General features: G+C 47.4%; 1 protein-coding gene and 1 long non-coding RNA gene across 2 annotated transcripts in view; one reads left to right on the top strand and one right to left on the bottom strand.

The window, feature by feature from the left end:
- Positions 1–14,787, top strand: part of LOC135393513 (uncharacterized) — a 38,382-nt gene that overhangs the window by 17,192 nt on the left and 6,403 nt on the right. The gene's annotated exons all lie outside the window — the stretch shown is intronic.
- LOC135390509 (mucin-2-like) lies at positions 7,712–14,404 on the bottom strand. Its single transcript, XM_064620204.1, has 5 exons — positions 14,251–14,404; positions 12,157–12,215; positions 11,062–11,165; positions 10,610–10,905; positions 7,712–10,458 (listed from the first exon to the last, which is right to left on the bottom strand). The coding sequence occupies exons 1-5, from the start codon at positions 14,402–14,404 to the stop codon at positions 7,712–7,714; spliced, it is 3,360 nt and encodes a 1,119-aa protein (XP_064476274.1).

Below are 14,787 nucleotides of genomic sequence, written 5' to 3'. Positions count from 1 at the left end.
GGAGCTGGCTGTCGGACATCGCGCGCACGAGGTTCCCAAGACCTGCACAATACAGGAACAACACAGTAAACAGTTGAGATTCTTAGAACATGCACGGTGCGTTTGTTTGGTCGTTCGAAATATTCGTTACGTGCTGAATCCCAGCCACTATCGCTTCCGAAAGTCACGCTGCCGCTGAGCCCTGCAGAGAAGATGGAGGCGCGTCATAAGACATCGACGTTCTCGCGGGAGCACGGACTTTCTAACCACATCTGCGGGCAGCAGGTTATCCAAGAGCTAAGAAGAGACGGGGACCAAAACAAAAAGGGAGCTCACAAATGCAGCTCTGATATACGAAGGGGTACTGAAAGAGTTCTCGACCAAACAAGGAAGAACGCGGTCTGGAGTCACAAGCCTTCAACATTTCGACATATTCACCTCACGCACTTGGCACGTCACTCCCGAAGCTTCTGAAGAAAATCAGCTGCAGGCTTCTGTTGCTTTTACGATTATTGACATGTTTCAAACGCAGTTACGGAATATCTCGGCTGAAAACGGCGCGGGTGTCTCAAAGAATGATTTTTGATATGTGAGGCGCGGTCGCTCTGGGCCGCCGCTGGAAGGATGTGTTGCAAGCAACACTGGGCGGCCGTACGGCGTCACGGCGCGCAGGTATGCGTTCGCTTGATATGTGCTTGTGTGCACTCAACGCCTTGTAGTTTTCTCGTTTCTTGTGCAAAAATGAATGATATGAAAGGTATAGTTCGAGGTTGTTGCATTCAAACTTCCGACAACAATTCGACCTCTACGTCGGGTGTTCCTTACTTTCGCTTCCCGAAAGATGGACAGTGTCGCCGTGAGTGGGCAGGGCTCCGAAACGTGACCACGTGACCAGATGGGCGTGGCATTGCCCGGAGCCTGCAAGGCTTGAGGCGCCAGAAACGTTATTTTGTATAATGTAAAACCCCGCGACTATAGGGAACACGAAAGGACAGACACAAACACGAAGTCTCAAACACAGCTGAAAATTTTACTTCACATACAAGAATTGTCCTTGTTTGTGTCTGTCCGTTCGTGTTCCCTATAGTCTCGGGGTTTTACATTATGCATCATCTTCACCAGCTCGCTTGCTTCCTAGCCGTTTTTTCGTTATTTTGTATTTTGACCACGCGATCAAATGTGTGTAACCTTTGCTAAATCCATCCTGTACACATGCTGATGCTTGAATTAGTGCAGATATGCCATGGTCGGCGAGAATATTCGAGTATAATCGAACACAGTTGGGTTTGCCCTTTTTTCGTGGTGTCAAGGTTAATGCCACCAGTCGTGCAAATATTAGTGGTACACGCAACACAGAGAGACAAAGTATGAATTCCCCCTCCCCCAATTCATCATTCAATTCATATTACTCTTGAGTGATCGACAAATGGACGACAGAGCAAAAGATACATTGTCATTTGATAAGTCTAATGCAACACGTTCCATGCATTTCTGTAAACGATATCGACGTTCCGTTGGCATGAAATACATTTTTATAAGTATAAACAGCTATGCCAGCCGCGCTACAATATTCACGTGTAGAAAAGAAACTCGAATAGGCCAGGAATTTCATAAAGATTGATCTCTAGACTAGAAATATTTATTTCAGTAAGAACGAAAATGTCAGCCCATTCTTGGACGCTACTAAGCGTTAAGAAAGTACGTAAGTATTTGGTGTAATTGGTGTTTCAGTAGTTTTAGTTGGGTCAGCTGGAGGGATGTACGTCGGAGGTAGTGCATTTAATTGTAGGTAAGTAAGTGGTGCAGTTGGTGCGGTAGTAGTTGGAGTTGGGCTAGTTGGAAGGGTGTAAGTTGGAGATGGTGCAAGTGGTGTGGTAGTAGTTGAAGTTGGGCCAGTTGGAGGGGTGGAAGTTGGAGATGGTGTAATTAGTGTGGCAGTAGTAGTTGGAGGTGGGCACGTTGGAGGGGTGTAAGTTGGAGGTGGTGCAATTGGTGTCGTAGTAGTTGGAGTTGGGCCAGTTGGAGGGGTGGAAGTTGGAGATGGTGTAATTGTTATGGTAGTAGTTGGAGTCGGGCCAGTTGCTGAAGAAGTAGTTGGAGTCGGGCCAGTTGGTGAAGAAGTAGTTGGAGTCGGGCCAGTTGGTGAAGAAGTAGTTGGAGATGGTGTAGATGGAGATTGTTCTGTGGTAGCACGCGTGGGACATGATGGTGGAACAGCAGGAGGAGTTGTCACATCTGTAAGCAGAACAATCGAAGGTGACCTCAGCAAAATAGCAAAATCAGTTCAGTGGTATAGCGCTACCTAATCTCCTTCTGGGTGATACACATATTGCGGTGATTCCACATGAGGGGAATCACCGCCAACTCATCTCTGCAGCGGTAATGCTTTCTCATGGAACTGGAAGCTCGAAAACATTTCTTCTTAGTCTAAACGGGAAAGCTATTTGTGGAAATGGCAATAGTTCATTGCTGTCGCAGATGTGCGGGTGGTGCCGTGGTGGTGCGGGGTACTGGGGCGTGGGGTACTCTTCGCCTGCCCCCTTCCACCACCCCCTTTCATCCTTTCCCCGAGCAACGTGACGCCAATCTAGGCAGGCAGACCGCTCCAAATACCCCCCCTGGGGTACTGGACGCAGAACTATGAAATGATTGAGTTGTTTGATTACTAGAACAGGTTTAAAGGACGTACAGTTTTTTGTCGTCAGCGGCCGCCGAAGAACCCTAAAATAACGTGCGCATATTTCCTGCCTGGCGCGGTGCAGTCCGGGGGCTTCGATTGCTGACTCTCGTCACACACCAGGGGTATGGTCGCCGTCGAACCCCGTGTATGGCGCCTTGCTCGCGAACAGCAACAGAAAAGAAGGACTGGTGATCACAGAGGTCGGTGTAAGTTACGCGGTAAGCACGCAAACGAAGAATAGCGACTTCCCCCAAAGCTTGCGGTTCAAACGTAGTGTGGTTTTACGTATTGCGTGTCGAAGATGGACTGAACGAACTCCAAGCACAGATGCAATATGCTGAAAGCTTTTGGGTATACTCTTTTTAAAGGTCTACGCACACATCCTTCAAAATAACACGAATAAGCACTGACCTGACAAATGTATACCATCTAGAGTTTCGACAGCTAGCTTTTTCCTTCAACATTAAGCGGTCGTGGTGATTAGTTTCTATTACCCTCCCGCCCGTGCCCTCGTTTGTTCCTAAACCAGCAAAATCAAATACTACCTTCAGTTAACGAATTATGGCACAATCTAGGTGATTATCCTGACTGCGATTAGCAAAATAGCTCGACTGTCTTCAACATAGACCACCTTACCCTGTCAGCTGGTAATGCGTTCAATATCTGTCCCACGAGGAAATGTGAAGGGGTTTGCGCCGTGGGCTCGTCCTGTTAAGCGCAAACGAAGGTGATGATGCTTCTGTCTCGTTTCCCACCTTGACTAACTCGTCGTGTGTCAAAAACGTTATCCCCAATAACCTACGGAGAACGGTCTTGACTTATCGACCCACTCTCTCCCAAAAGCCTCCTCAACACGCAGCTTGTTCGATGACAAATTTCCGTTGGATGCGGCTCGGTAGACGAGCAGTCAAGCGCTTAGGGTTTACGTAGAACCTTCCAGAGACTCCATAGGTCTTGAGATGGCAGCTTAAGTGTAAGCGCATTGTCGGACACGGATCTTCGGAAAGCCATGATAAATCGTTGTGCCCTGCGGCTGTCTACCAGTTCCAGATGCACGGCCCGCGAAACTGCGCACGTAAACAACGCAATGTAAAATTGTTTCTATGTGCTGTCAGATGTTTTGTAGAACAGTGGTCTCGCGAAATCGATGCCAGTTACTTCGAACGGATTGGATCTGGTTATTCTGTCAGGCGGGAGCGGAGTGGCTGCTTGGAACGCTGGTTGGGCTCGCTGTCGTTTGCCCTGCCCACAGTTGTTTAATATGCTTTTCACCGCTTCGCATCTTCGGGTCATTCGTAATGATTCTCTTAAGTTAACTAATGTGCCTCAGACACCCGAGTCCAGCAAGTCTTGATGCGTTCGTCTGATAAGCAGTCTTGTGTAAGGATGGTCCATGGGATGCTTTTCTCGCTGTCATCTTCGTCACTATGTTGCAGCTGTCCTCTAACATGTAGCTGTCCAGTCCCGTCCAAGTGTAGGTGAAAAACTCTTATGACTCACAACTGGCGAAAGACCTTGCGAATTACGGTGCTTCCATGTTTCTCTAGGAGACGCATTGCATTTTATTGTGATAGCCCAGATGCACCTGCAGTAAACCATCTATTCTACTCTCGTTCTCGTTCTTGTTCAAGTGAAAGACGTCAATGTGGGGAACTGTGGGATTAGCTATGCTACGAGCGCGTGCTACAACGGTCTAACATCACAAGGCAGCTGAGGCTCGTACCAGGGCCGGGTTGCATAAAAGTTGAGCCTCGTACGTATTCTCAATACGCTGCCCTAGCAGGTGTATCGGGCAAGACGTTCGGTGCGCGTGCAAGAATCGTTGCCGAGGCTGTCCAGAACGAGTCTGAAACAGGTACTCAACTCATGCAAACGACCCAAGGTCAGCTGCCCCCCAATATTTCTAGCCAAGCTTGAAGCTAACCTTGCTAGAGGATCTAAGAGCTATCCAACGACCCCAGAATAAACTGAGGGAGAGTGAGAGAGAGAGAGAGAGAGATACATGATGACGATGATATGGGATAATAAACTGAAGTTGATACGCATCAGACCCTTTCTCCTTCTCCATCTCGTCTGCCCTAATTGGCTCCGGTGGTTTTTGGCGTCTTAGGTTTCTTGCTTGTCTTGGTCTTTTCTGCTGCATCTCCTTCTAAAGGGATCAAACTGCATAGTACTGCTATGAGGAGTACAATGTAACTTAGAGGTAGTTCCATGGCAACGCCTGTTAATGTGTTAGTGACTATGTTATTCAATTGGAAGGATTCGCGACAATTCTAAAGAGGTCACAGCTGTGACCCGGTTTTGCAAGTGTGCTCCGAACGTGCTTGTTTGCATCCCCTACGTTAAGTAATGGGTGCAATGACTCGCCGGAGAGGAGGGCGGCAGGAAAGCTGAAAATGTCCTTTTATGGTGAAGCTCTGAACACAGAAAGAGACGGAACAGAAAAAGTACGAGAACAATACCGAAACTCGTGTTACGAGTCAAAACATGGTCCTAGCTAAGCACCATTCCGCAGGGGGTGAATCTCTCCCGATTTGTTGAAAAAGGAAGGCATTTGGAGATACCAAGCATTTATGTTAATGATAGCAGAAACTGTCTCCTGAATCCAGCGGTGATACCATTTTGTTTTATGAAGTGGCTGCTGCTGCTGCTGCTGAGCTACTGTTATTTGCTGAAGTTTTTGCCTCTGTATCGTAGTTTCCATCAGCATAGCGCACGAAAGAGAGATAAACAACCGAAGAGGCAGACTAAACAGGTACTGGCTAGAAAGTATATCCTGCAGCAATCCAAACTGTCTACTGTACGACTCCTGTAATCCACTGACCCTCAGATCCGCGTGCGCGCGGTATCCGAATGCGAGTTCCTCTGGGCGTCGGCGATGGCCCGTGTATTGTTGTCATTTAACCAAGCTGCTTGTCTACCGATTTGGCGTCTTGCTGCTGAGGGAAGAAATGCCATGATTCCTGGACAACTGGCGCTAAGATTCGTACAAAAGTCACATTCCTGTCTTGGCGCAGAAGGTACTCCTATCTGATGGGACCACTGGCTCAGTTCCAGTGGTTCTACTTGAAGCGGGTCCATCGTGAAACTTGTTCTATTTTCAACTTGGCCCAGTCACTAAATGTCCAATAAATCACTTTGAAATGGTCCCGCTCCAGAGTTTTGCCTGGGAAGTCGCTTAGACGTTCCATCTTGCTCTACTGTGGTGAAGGAGAGGAGTGAGTACCAATGTAGTGAGTACCAAGAGTTGTAATGGTATCGACTTCCGGTCTACACCCAACTTCCGGTTGCCCTCTTCCCGTCTATACTTGACATCCGGTATTTACTTCCGGTCTAACCTGACTTCCGTTTGTCCACCTCCGGTATACAGTTGACTTCCGGTTCGACACTTTCGATTACCATATGTAAGTTCATCTAATTAACGTTTAATTAGCCCGAATTACTTATTACTTTCAATTACCCTGTAATTACTTTTTAATTACCGAAGGCAACGGCAGGTTACCTGAGGTAACCTTGAATTTCATTTAGTTACCTTTAATTACGTTTAATTGCTTTAATGATTCTTAATTCCCCTTTAGTAATTGAAGTTAATTACATTTAATTTCCTCCTGTAATCTTTAATTTCATTTAATCTTCACATATATCTTGCATTCATTACCTTTAAAGTCAATTTTTTTGCTTGAATTGCCTTTAATTACCACGACGTCAGTTATTCTTACCTCTTACTCTTAAGTACCTTCGACTTCTTCAATTTCCTCGGTGAAGCTTCGCCACCTCATACACGAAGACACACACACATAATTTTTTGCACTTTGACACTCTTAATGCTATCGCATCAAAACGATAACAAAAAAATGGTAACATTTCCATCTTTTATTGTTCAACGTACCAAAGCCACGAAGACACTAACAATGGGCAGGTTTGTTTTCTTCCTGATGCCCACCAGTGCGAAAAGTGATGTGCAGTGCGTACCGATAATGCGATAAGGCCTCTTCGTGCAAATATATACAAGGAAAGCGCAGTAGGAAAATTCACAAACAAAAGCCCGTTCTTAATCTCAGAAGCAAGACGTGACATTGCGCTATATTTTGTGACCCCGAGCATTGGATATATCCTAAGCGTATTGGCGATCTCTTTGCTCGCCTTCATGGCACTCAGGAAAGGTTGGGACCTGTAAAGGAGTAAAATATACTAAGTACTGTGTGACGCTTCTGTTTCATTCCATATTGTTACAGTAGAACAGAAAATTGACCAAACAGTCTCAGTTCCAATCAACTTACGCGCTACTCTAGCTCCTTCCACGGCGACTGCCATCGCCGTAAGACTCTTCCCATCTAAGGGGAGCAACTGTCCATGTTTAAGGGGAGACTTCGCAAGGATTCGAAAAAAATAAAATAAAAAAATACGTGATCATTATACCGAACACGGACCGCTCCCTTGATACCGAATACAACATTCGCATTCGTTTTGTCCGAGTAATTAACCTGTAAAGGATGGCAATACGAAACCGAAACCAAAATGGAAAGCGCCCAGCGGTTCGCCCGGAGGAAGATACAATGACGTCAACCAACATTGTCGTCTGCTGCGAAGCTTGCATTCTTCCATGCTGGATGACGTCAGCAGTGTTGCTTTCGGTGTCCTTTTTCTTCACGGAGTCGAAGGGCTCACTTCGTAATAATTCCTTCGAATACAATCTGCGCGCATTGGGAATGCCATATTTCGCATGTATGTTCCTGATACCCCAAGGGTTACTGCTATGTCACAATCTTTGCGGTGATTTTGGTGAGGAGTCCCACTGCGGAGTGCAAAGTTCAAAAGTCAGTTCCGGGACATGTAGTGTTTCATTTGTCCGATGTGTGTTGGAAACGGACGCCCTGATCCTGTCGCAAGAGTGCCCAGGATCTTGCACAGTTGATGGGGCCAGTTGGAGGTGGTGTAAGTTTTTTTTTTTTTAAATTCCGTGTTAGCATCGCGAAGCAACTGTGGCTATGAGCGGCGTACAGAGGTGGACAGATGGAGAGAGGACAACAGGAAGGAGTGGGGGAAAGGGGGTTAGTATGCGTCCTGGGCCGACTTCAGGGGGAAGTGCGTTGGAGGTGGGGTAATTGGTGTGGTGGTAGTTGGAGTTGGGCCAGCTGGAGGGGTGTAAGTTGGGGATGGTGTAATTGGTGCAGTAGTAGTTGAAGTTGTGCCATATGGAGGGGTGTAAGTTGGAGGTGGTGTAATTGGTGTGGTAGTAGTTGAAGTTGGGGCAGTCGGAGGGGTGTAAGTTGGAGGTGGTGTAATTGGTATCGTAGTAGATGAAGTTGGTTCAGCTAGAGGGGTGTAAGTTGGAGATGGTACAGTTGGTGTGGTAGTAGTTGGAGTTGGGCCAGCTGGAGGGGTGTAAGTTGGAGATGGTGTAATTGGTGTGGTAGTAGTTGGAGTTGTGCCAGCTGGAGGGGTGTAAGTTGGAGATGGTGTAATTGGTGTGGTAGTAGTTGAAGTTGGGCCAGTCGGAGGGGTGTAAGTTGGAGGTAGTGTAATTGGTATGGTAGTAGTTGAAGTTGGTTCAGCTGGAGGGGTGTAAGTTGGAGATGGTGCAGTTGGTGTGATAGTAGTTGGAGCTGGGCCAGCTGGAGGGGTGTAAGTTGGGGATGGTGTAATTGGTGCAGTAGTAGTTGAAGTTGTGCCAGATGGAGGGGTGTAAGTTGGAGGTGGTGTAATTGGTGTGGTAGTAGTTGAAGTTGGGCCAGTCGGAGGGGTGTAAGTTGGAGGTGGTGCAGTTGGTGTGGTAGTTGTTGGAGTTGGGCCAGCTGGAGGGGTGTAAGTTGGAGATGGTGTAATCGGTGTGGTAGTACTTGGAGTTGTGCCATATGGAGGGGTATAAGTTGGAGGTGGTGTAATTGGTGTGGAAGTAGTCGAAGTTGGGCCAGTTGGAGGGGTGTAAGTTGGAGGTGGTGTAATTGGTATCGTAGTAGATGAAGTTGGTTCAGCTGGAGGGGTGTAAGTTGGAGATGGTACAGTTGGTGTGGTAGTAGTTGGAGTTGGGCCAGCTGGAGGGGTGTAAGTTGGAGATGGTGTAATTGGTGTGGTAGTAGTTGGAGTTGTGCCAGCTGGAGGGGTGTAAGTTGGAGATGGTGTAATTGGTGTGGTAGTAGTTGAAGTTGGGCCAGTCGGAGGGGTGTAAGTTGGAGGTAGTGTAATTGGTATGGTAGTAGTTGAAGTTGGTTCAGCTGGAGGGGTGTAAGTTGGAGATGGTGCAGTTGGTGTGGTAGTAGTTGGAGTTGGGCCAGCTGGAGGGGTGTAAGTTGGGGATGGTGTAATTGGTGCAGTAGTAGTTGAAGTTGTGCCAGATGGAGGGGTGTAAGTTGGAGGTGGTGTAATTGGTGTGGTAGTAGTTGAAGTTGGGCCAGTCGGAGGGGTGTAAGTTGGAGGTGGTGCAGTTGGTGTGGTAGTTGTTGGAGTTGGGCCAGCTGGAGGGGTGTAAGTTGGAGATGGTGTAATCGGTGTGGTAGTACTTGGAGTTGTGCCATATGGAGGGGTATAAGTTGGAGGTGGTGTAATTGGTGTGGAAGTAGTCGAAGTTGGGCCAGTCGGAGGGGTGTAAGTTGGAGGTGGTGTAATTGGTATCGTAGTAGTTGAAATTGGTTCAGCTGGAGGGGTGTAAGTTGGAGATGGTGCAGTTGGTGTGGTGGTAGTTGGAGTTGGGCCAGCTGGAGGGGTGTAAGTTGGAGATGGTGTAATTGGTGTGGTAGTAGTTGGAGTTGTGCCAGCTGGAGGGGTGTAAGTTGGAGATGGTGTAATTGGTGTGGTAGTAGTTGAAGTTGGGCCAGTCGGAGGGGTGTAAGTTGGAGGTGGTGCAGTTGGTGTGGTAGTTGTTGGAGTTGGGCCAGCTGGAGGGGTGTAAGTTGGAGATGGTGTAATCGGTGTGGTAGTACTTGGAGTTGTGCCATATGGAGGGGTGTAAGTTGGAGATGGTGTAATTGGTGTGGCAGTAGTTGAAGTTGGGCCCGTCGGAGGGGTGTAAGTTGGAGGTGGTGCAGTTGGTGTGGTAGTTGTTGGAGTTGGGCCAGCTGGAGGGGTGTAAGTTGGAGATGGTGTAATCGGTGTGGTAGTACTTGGAGTTGTGCCATATGGAGGGGTATAAGTTGGAGGTGGTGTAATTGGTGTGGAAGTAGTCGAAGTTGGGCCAGTCGGAGGGGTGTAAGTTGGAGGTGGTGTAATTGGTATCATAGTAGATGAAGTTGGTTCAGCTGGAGGGGTGTAAGTTGGAGATGGCGCAGTTGGTGTGGTAGTAGTTGGAGTTGGGCCAGCTGGAGGGGTGTAAGTTGGAGATGGTGTAATTGGTGTGGTAGTAGTTGAAGTTGAGCCAGTTGGAGGGGTGTAAGTTGGAGGTGGCGCAGTTGGTGTGGTAGTAGATGAAGTTGGTTCAGCTGGAGGGGTGTAAGTTGGAGATGGTGCAGTTGGTGTGGTAGTAGTTGGAGTTGGGCCAGCTGGAGGGGTGTAAGTTGGAGATGGTGTAATTGGTGTGGTAGTAGTTGAAGTTGGGCCAGTCGGAGGGGTGTAAGTTGGAGGTGGTGCAGTTGGTGTGGTAGTTGTTGGAGTTGGGCCAGCTGGAGGGGTGTAAGTTGGAGATGGTGTAATCGGTGTGGTTGGAGTTGTGCCATATGGAGGGGTATAAGTTGGAGGTGGTGTAATTGGTGTGGAAGTAGTTGAAGTTGGGCCAGTCGGAGGGTTGTAAGTTGGAGGTGGTGCAGTTGGTGTGGTAGTAGTTGGAGTTGGGCCAGCTGGAGGGGTGTAAGTTGGAGATGGTGTAACTGGTGCAGTAATAGTCGGAGTCGGTCCAGTTGAAGGGGTGTAAGTTAGAAATAGTGTAATTGGTGGGATAGTATTTGAAGGTGGTGTAGTTGGGATGTGAGTAGTTGGAAATAAAACAATTGGTGAGGTAGTAGCTGGAGATGGTTTAGCTAGACGGGTGGTAGTTGGCGAGGAAGTAGTTGTACTTGGTGGTGTAGTATTCAGAGATGGTGTAGTTGGTGGTGTACTCGTTGGATATGGTGCAGTTGGTGGTGTAGTAGTTGGAGACCTTGTATTTGATGGGGTAGTAGTTGGGGACAGCATAGTTGACGGGGGAGTAGTTGGAGGTGTAGTTGGTGGGTTCGTAGTTGGAGACAATGTAGTTGGAGATTGTGTGGTGGTAGCAAGCGCAGGAAATGAGGGTGGAGCTGCAGGAGGAGTTGTCACAGAAGGTGGCAGGCAACCATCTGTAAGCAAAAAAGAAGAAAACAATGGTGAGCTTGGCAAAATAGCATAATCAGTGCGCTCGTTTTTCATAAACCAGCAAAGCCAAATACCTTGAAACACAGTCTGTTTAGTCCAATGCAATAAATGCTCCTTAATAAATTTTTCACAATACCCACTGCATGGTGATCACATTGCTCACGTGTTTAACAATTTCTAGTATGGAGACGCCGCCGTAATAATGTCCTATCAAGAAGGTGCACTTCTCGCTGCACCATCGAAGCTGGAAAGTAGGAAATTAACAGGACACACGTGTCACATATGCCTAGGCAGGCTGTCCTTCCTGTATGAGCAGCAGTATACGTAGGTCGCCACGTTGTATGGTCACTACAGTTCTGTGTTTCATGGAGTGGTTGGAGCATAGCTTCACTATGTAGTTGCTTTGCCATCGGCTCAAGAAGGGATTAAGAAGCTGTTCTCAATGGCGGTAACGTCTAGCTAGAGTGACCCTGTCTGAGACAGAGGAAGTAACAGTACCTGCCGACAATACGGTCCATATCTGTCCCATAAAAAAATGTGAAGAGGTAGCTCCTTGGGCTTCGTCTTGTGAAGCGTAAGCAAAGGTGATGGGGCTTCAGTTTCGTTTCCCACCATGTCACGGCCGCTTATACGTGCTGGCCGCGTCACGTCGAGAGTGGGAGGTACCCGGGTTCGAATCCCTGTGCCGACTGTGCTGTCTCGGGTTTTTCCTGGGTTTTCCTTAGACACTTTCAGACATACGTCGGCACAGTTCCCTTAGAAGTCGGCCGAGGATGCACATTCCCCAAGGGCGTTAGTCGTGGCTTTGCCAACTCTGTGAACGGCGAGCCCTTTCACAACCACCACGTATAAGAGACGCGTGAGCTGAGAACAAAGAAAGAAGGGGGACTTGCCCACGTCACGCAAGGATCGTGTCGGCCGTTCGCATCTGCTTTCCCCAACTGTTTTTGGAAATTTTATTCTGTAACTGCATAACTATTATACATATATCGTGTAACTGCATACTGCAACGCGAAAATATATTTTGCATGATGGCTCCAGGTGGACAGCTCGGCAGATGAGGCCAGGTTGCGAGCCACGTTAAGTGTCACCTAATTGCGCCTTTAAGTCGCTCAGCTTTGCCCAGTAAACCACCGTCTTTTCTAGTCACGTTGACTCTTCCCAGCAGTCTTTTCGACTCTGCGGGTACTGAATCGAAATTCTCTGCGTTACAAGATACGACAGATTTTCCTTACCTGGGCAATGCCGCCGGTCTGATGTATTCCGCGGTTCTGCTCCTCTACAACCCTGTTGGCTACAAAAGGCATTTTACTTCTGTGCTTAACCCTTGGCCCACCCGAGAAGCATCATCGAATCAGTCCAGAACGTAACTGCTACGTTGGTAGAACAGTTCCTTACTTTGAACGCTTTACGGTGCGAGTGTTGGATACACTGCGATGAATCACCCTATGTCATGGTCACGATTTGTTTGTGTTGTTGTTGGACACACTGACATACTACTATCCGAAGACTTCTTATTGAGTGAGCTTCACCTGCGACGAGTGGAGCCAGCAGAACCCAATTATGATTCATAACCCGTTTCTTTGGCAGACACATTATATTTTATCGTGGGAGTACAGATGCACTTTTAGTACAAGTCAAGTTGTGGTGGTTGTTTTCCTCGTTTCCCTCTGCTTGCTCGTTAACCCAGGAAAAAGACGTCCGGGATACTCAACAATAACTTGTTTATTTACACAACGACAATATTTACAGGAACAAACTTACAACTCGACGAGACAGCCTGGCCGGTCCGCCCGCTACGGAGTCCGGCAGCCAAGTCCACCTCAATCGTTCGCACGCGGCTTTTAAAAGCGCTGTGACGAAATTCACAGTTCTTGGAAATACGCTCCACGTGCTAAAACATTCTCATACAACACTGTCTCAAGGCTTGCCTTCTCGGAATCAATATCCGTCTTAGGATATGACACAAAGCAAACCAATTTCAAAGCACTCTAACTTTCACTATCTCTTTCATTTTAAGCTTTCTCCAACCTGTCAGGGTCACTTTCCCCCAAAACCCAGCTCTTGTACTAGAAACACTTATGGATACAACCAACGGTAAGAATGACGACTGCGCTATACAAAAGCTTCGGCAGACCCACTTTCTAGGTCGCCGTCTTCTGAGAACGCCATACATTGGGCAGCCAGCTCTAAGCTAATCCCACAGTCGCTCGGAGTTGCAACGACGGACACTATGGCGGTAACTTAGCGTACAAACATGACGGAAATAAAACGGGCATTTTCGTCGGATCGCAAGTTCAACCTTTACAGTACACCATCTCTTCTATACTCTCGTTCCCGCTCTTGTTCGAATGAACGATGTCAATGCGGGATCATCTATGCTACGAGCGCGCGCTGCAACGGTCTGACATTACGGGGCAGCTATGTCGGGCTCGTACCAGGGCCGGGTTGCACAAAAGTTGAATCTCGTACTTATTTTCAATAGGCTAGCCCTTGCAGCTGCAGGTATATTGCGCAATAATGGCCACTAACTATTTCTACGGTAGTTTAACTATAACTACTAACTACCTCGCGATGGAGTAGTTTAACTAGTAGTTCAAGTAGTTTTCAGGGGTGTAGTTAAAACTACTTCTTTAACTACTGCAGTGTATTTTAACTACATCTATAACTACTTAACGCTGTCCATCAACATCAATCCTTTGTAGTGTTCTTGGACACCTAAATATGAATCACAAGCAATGATAAGCTTTGGCTCGAGCCATTGCTACGATCGTCAAATACAAAGCTTGCGGCTGGATTCTTTCTGTGCCTACGCGATAAACTACGTTGCAGAAATATCCCACAGCAAATGAGGCTTCACTAAACAAGCATTAAAAGTGAAGGTTTAGTACACACATGCACGACACATTTGTCTGCACCTCCGTTCTCAACAAACAAGTAGCTCAAGGTAAAAGGCGGAAGCACAATCGTGCCGTAAAGCTTGCGGCAAAATCGGAAGTATAGTTGGCGCCTGCAGTAGCCTAACTACTGCAGTTAACTACTCAAAATAGTGGTTTAACTGGTAGTTGCCACTACATTTCTGCAGGCAGTTGATAACTACTTTTTAACTACAATCAGGTAGTTTAAGTACATGTAGTTAACTACTGGCCATCACTGATATCGTGCAAGGCGTTCGGTGCGAAGCGTTGCCGAGGCTGTTTACAATGAGTCTGAAACGGGTTCTCAACTCATACAAATGACCCCAGGTATTTCTAACTATAAGAAGATAACTTTGCTGGATGATGTAAGAGTAATCCAATGAGTTCAGAATAAACTGTAGTAGTACGCACCAGCCACTTTCTCCTTCTTCATCTTGCGTGCCTTAAATGGGTTCGGTGGTTTTGTCTTCTTGGGTTTCTTGCTGGGTGTGGTCTTTTTTACTGCACCTCCTTCCAATGGGATGCATAATACTGCTACGAGCAGTACGGTGTAACGAAGAGGCATTTTCATGGCAACGCCTGTTAGAGTGTTAGTGACTATGTTCTTCAGTCGAAAGTATCCGCGACATTTCTAAAGAGGTCACAGCTGTGACTTATTTTAGCAAGTGTGCTCTGAACGTGCTTGTGTGTATCCCCTTTCGTTGAGTAACGGGTGCAATGACTTGCCGGAGTGGAAGGTGAGAGGAAGGCAGAAAATATCCTTTTATGGTGAAGCTCTGAACACAGAACGAGACGGAACATAAAGAGTACGAGAACAATACCGGAACTGGTGTTACGAATCAAAACATGGCCCCAGCTAAGCACCATTCCGCAGGGGGTGAATCTCTGTCGCTTCAAAGCAGCACTGAGACGGGACGAAGGGCGGTTAAGACAAGGAGACAAACGTAT

The sequence above is a fragment of the Ornithodoros turicata genome, chromosome 4 (assembly GCF_037126465.1).
Source record: "Ornithodoros turicata isolate Travis chromosome 4, ASM3712646v1, whole genome shotgun sequence".
In the NCBI taxonomy this organism is placed as follows: Eukaryota; Metazoa; Arthropoda; class Arachnida; order Ixodida; family Argasidae; genus Ornithodoros; species Ornithodoros turicata.
This window is presented reverse-complemented; position numbering and strand designations above follow the sequence as displayed.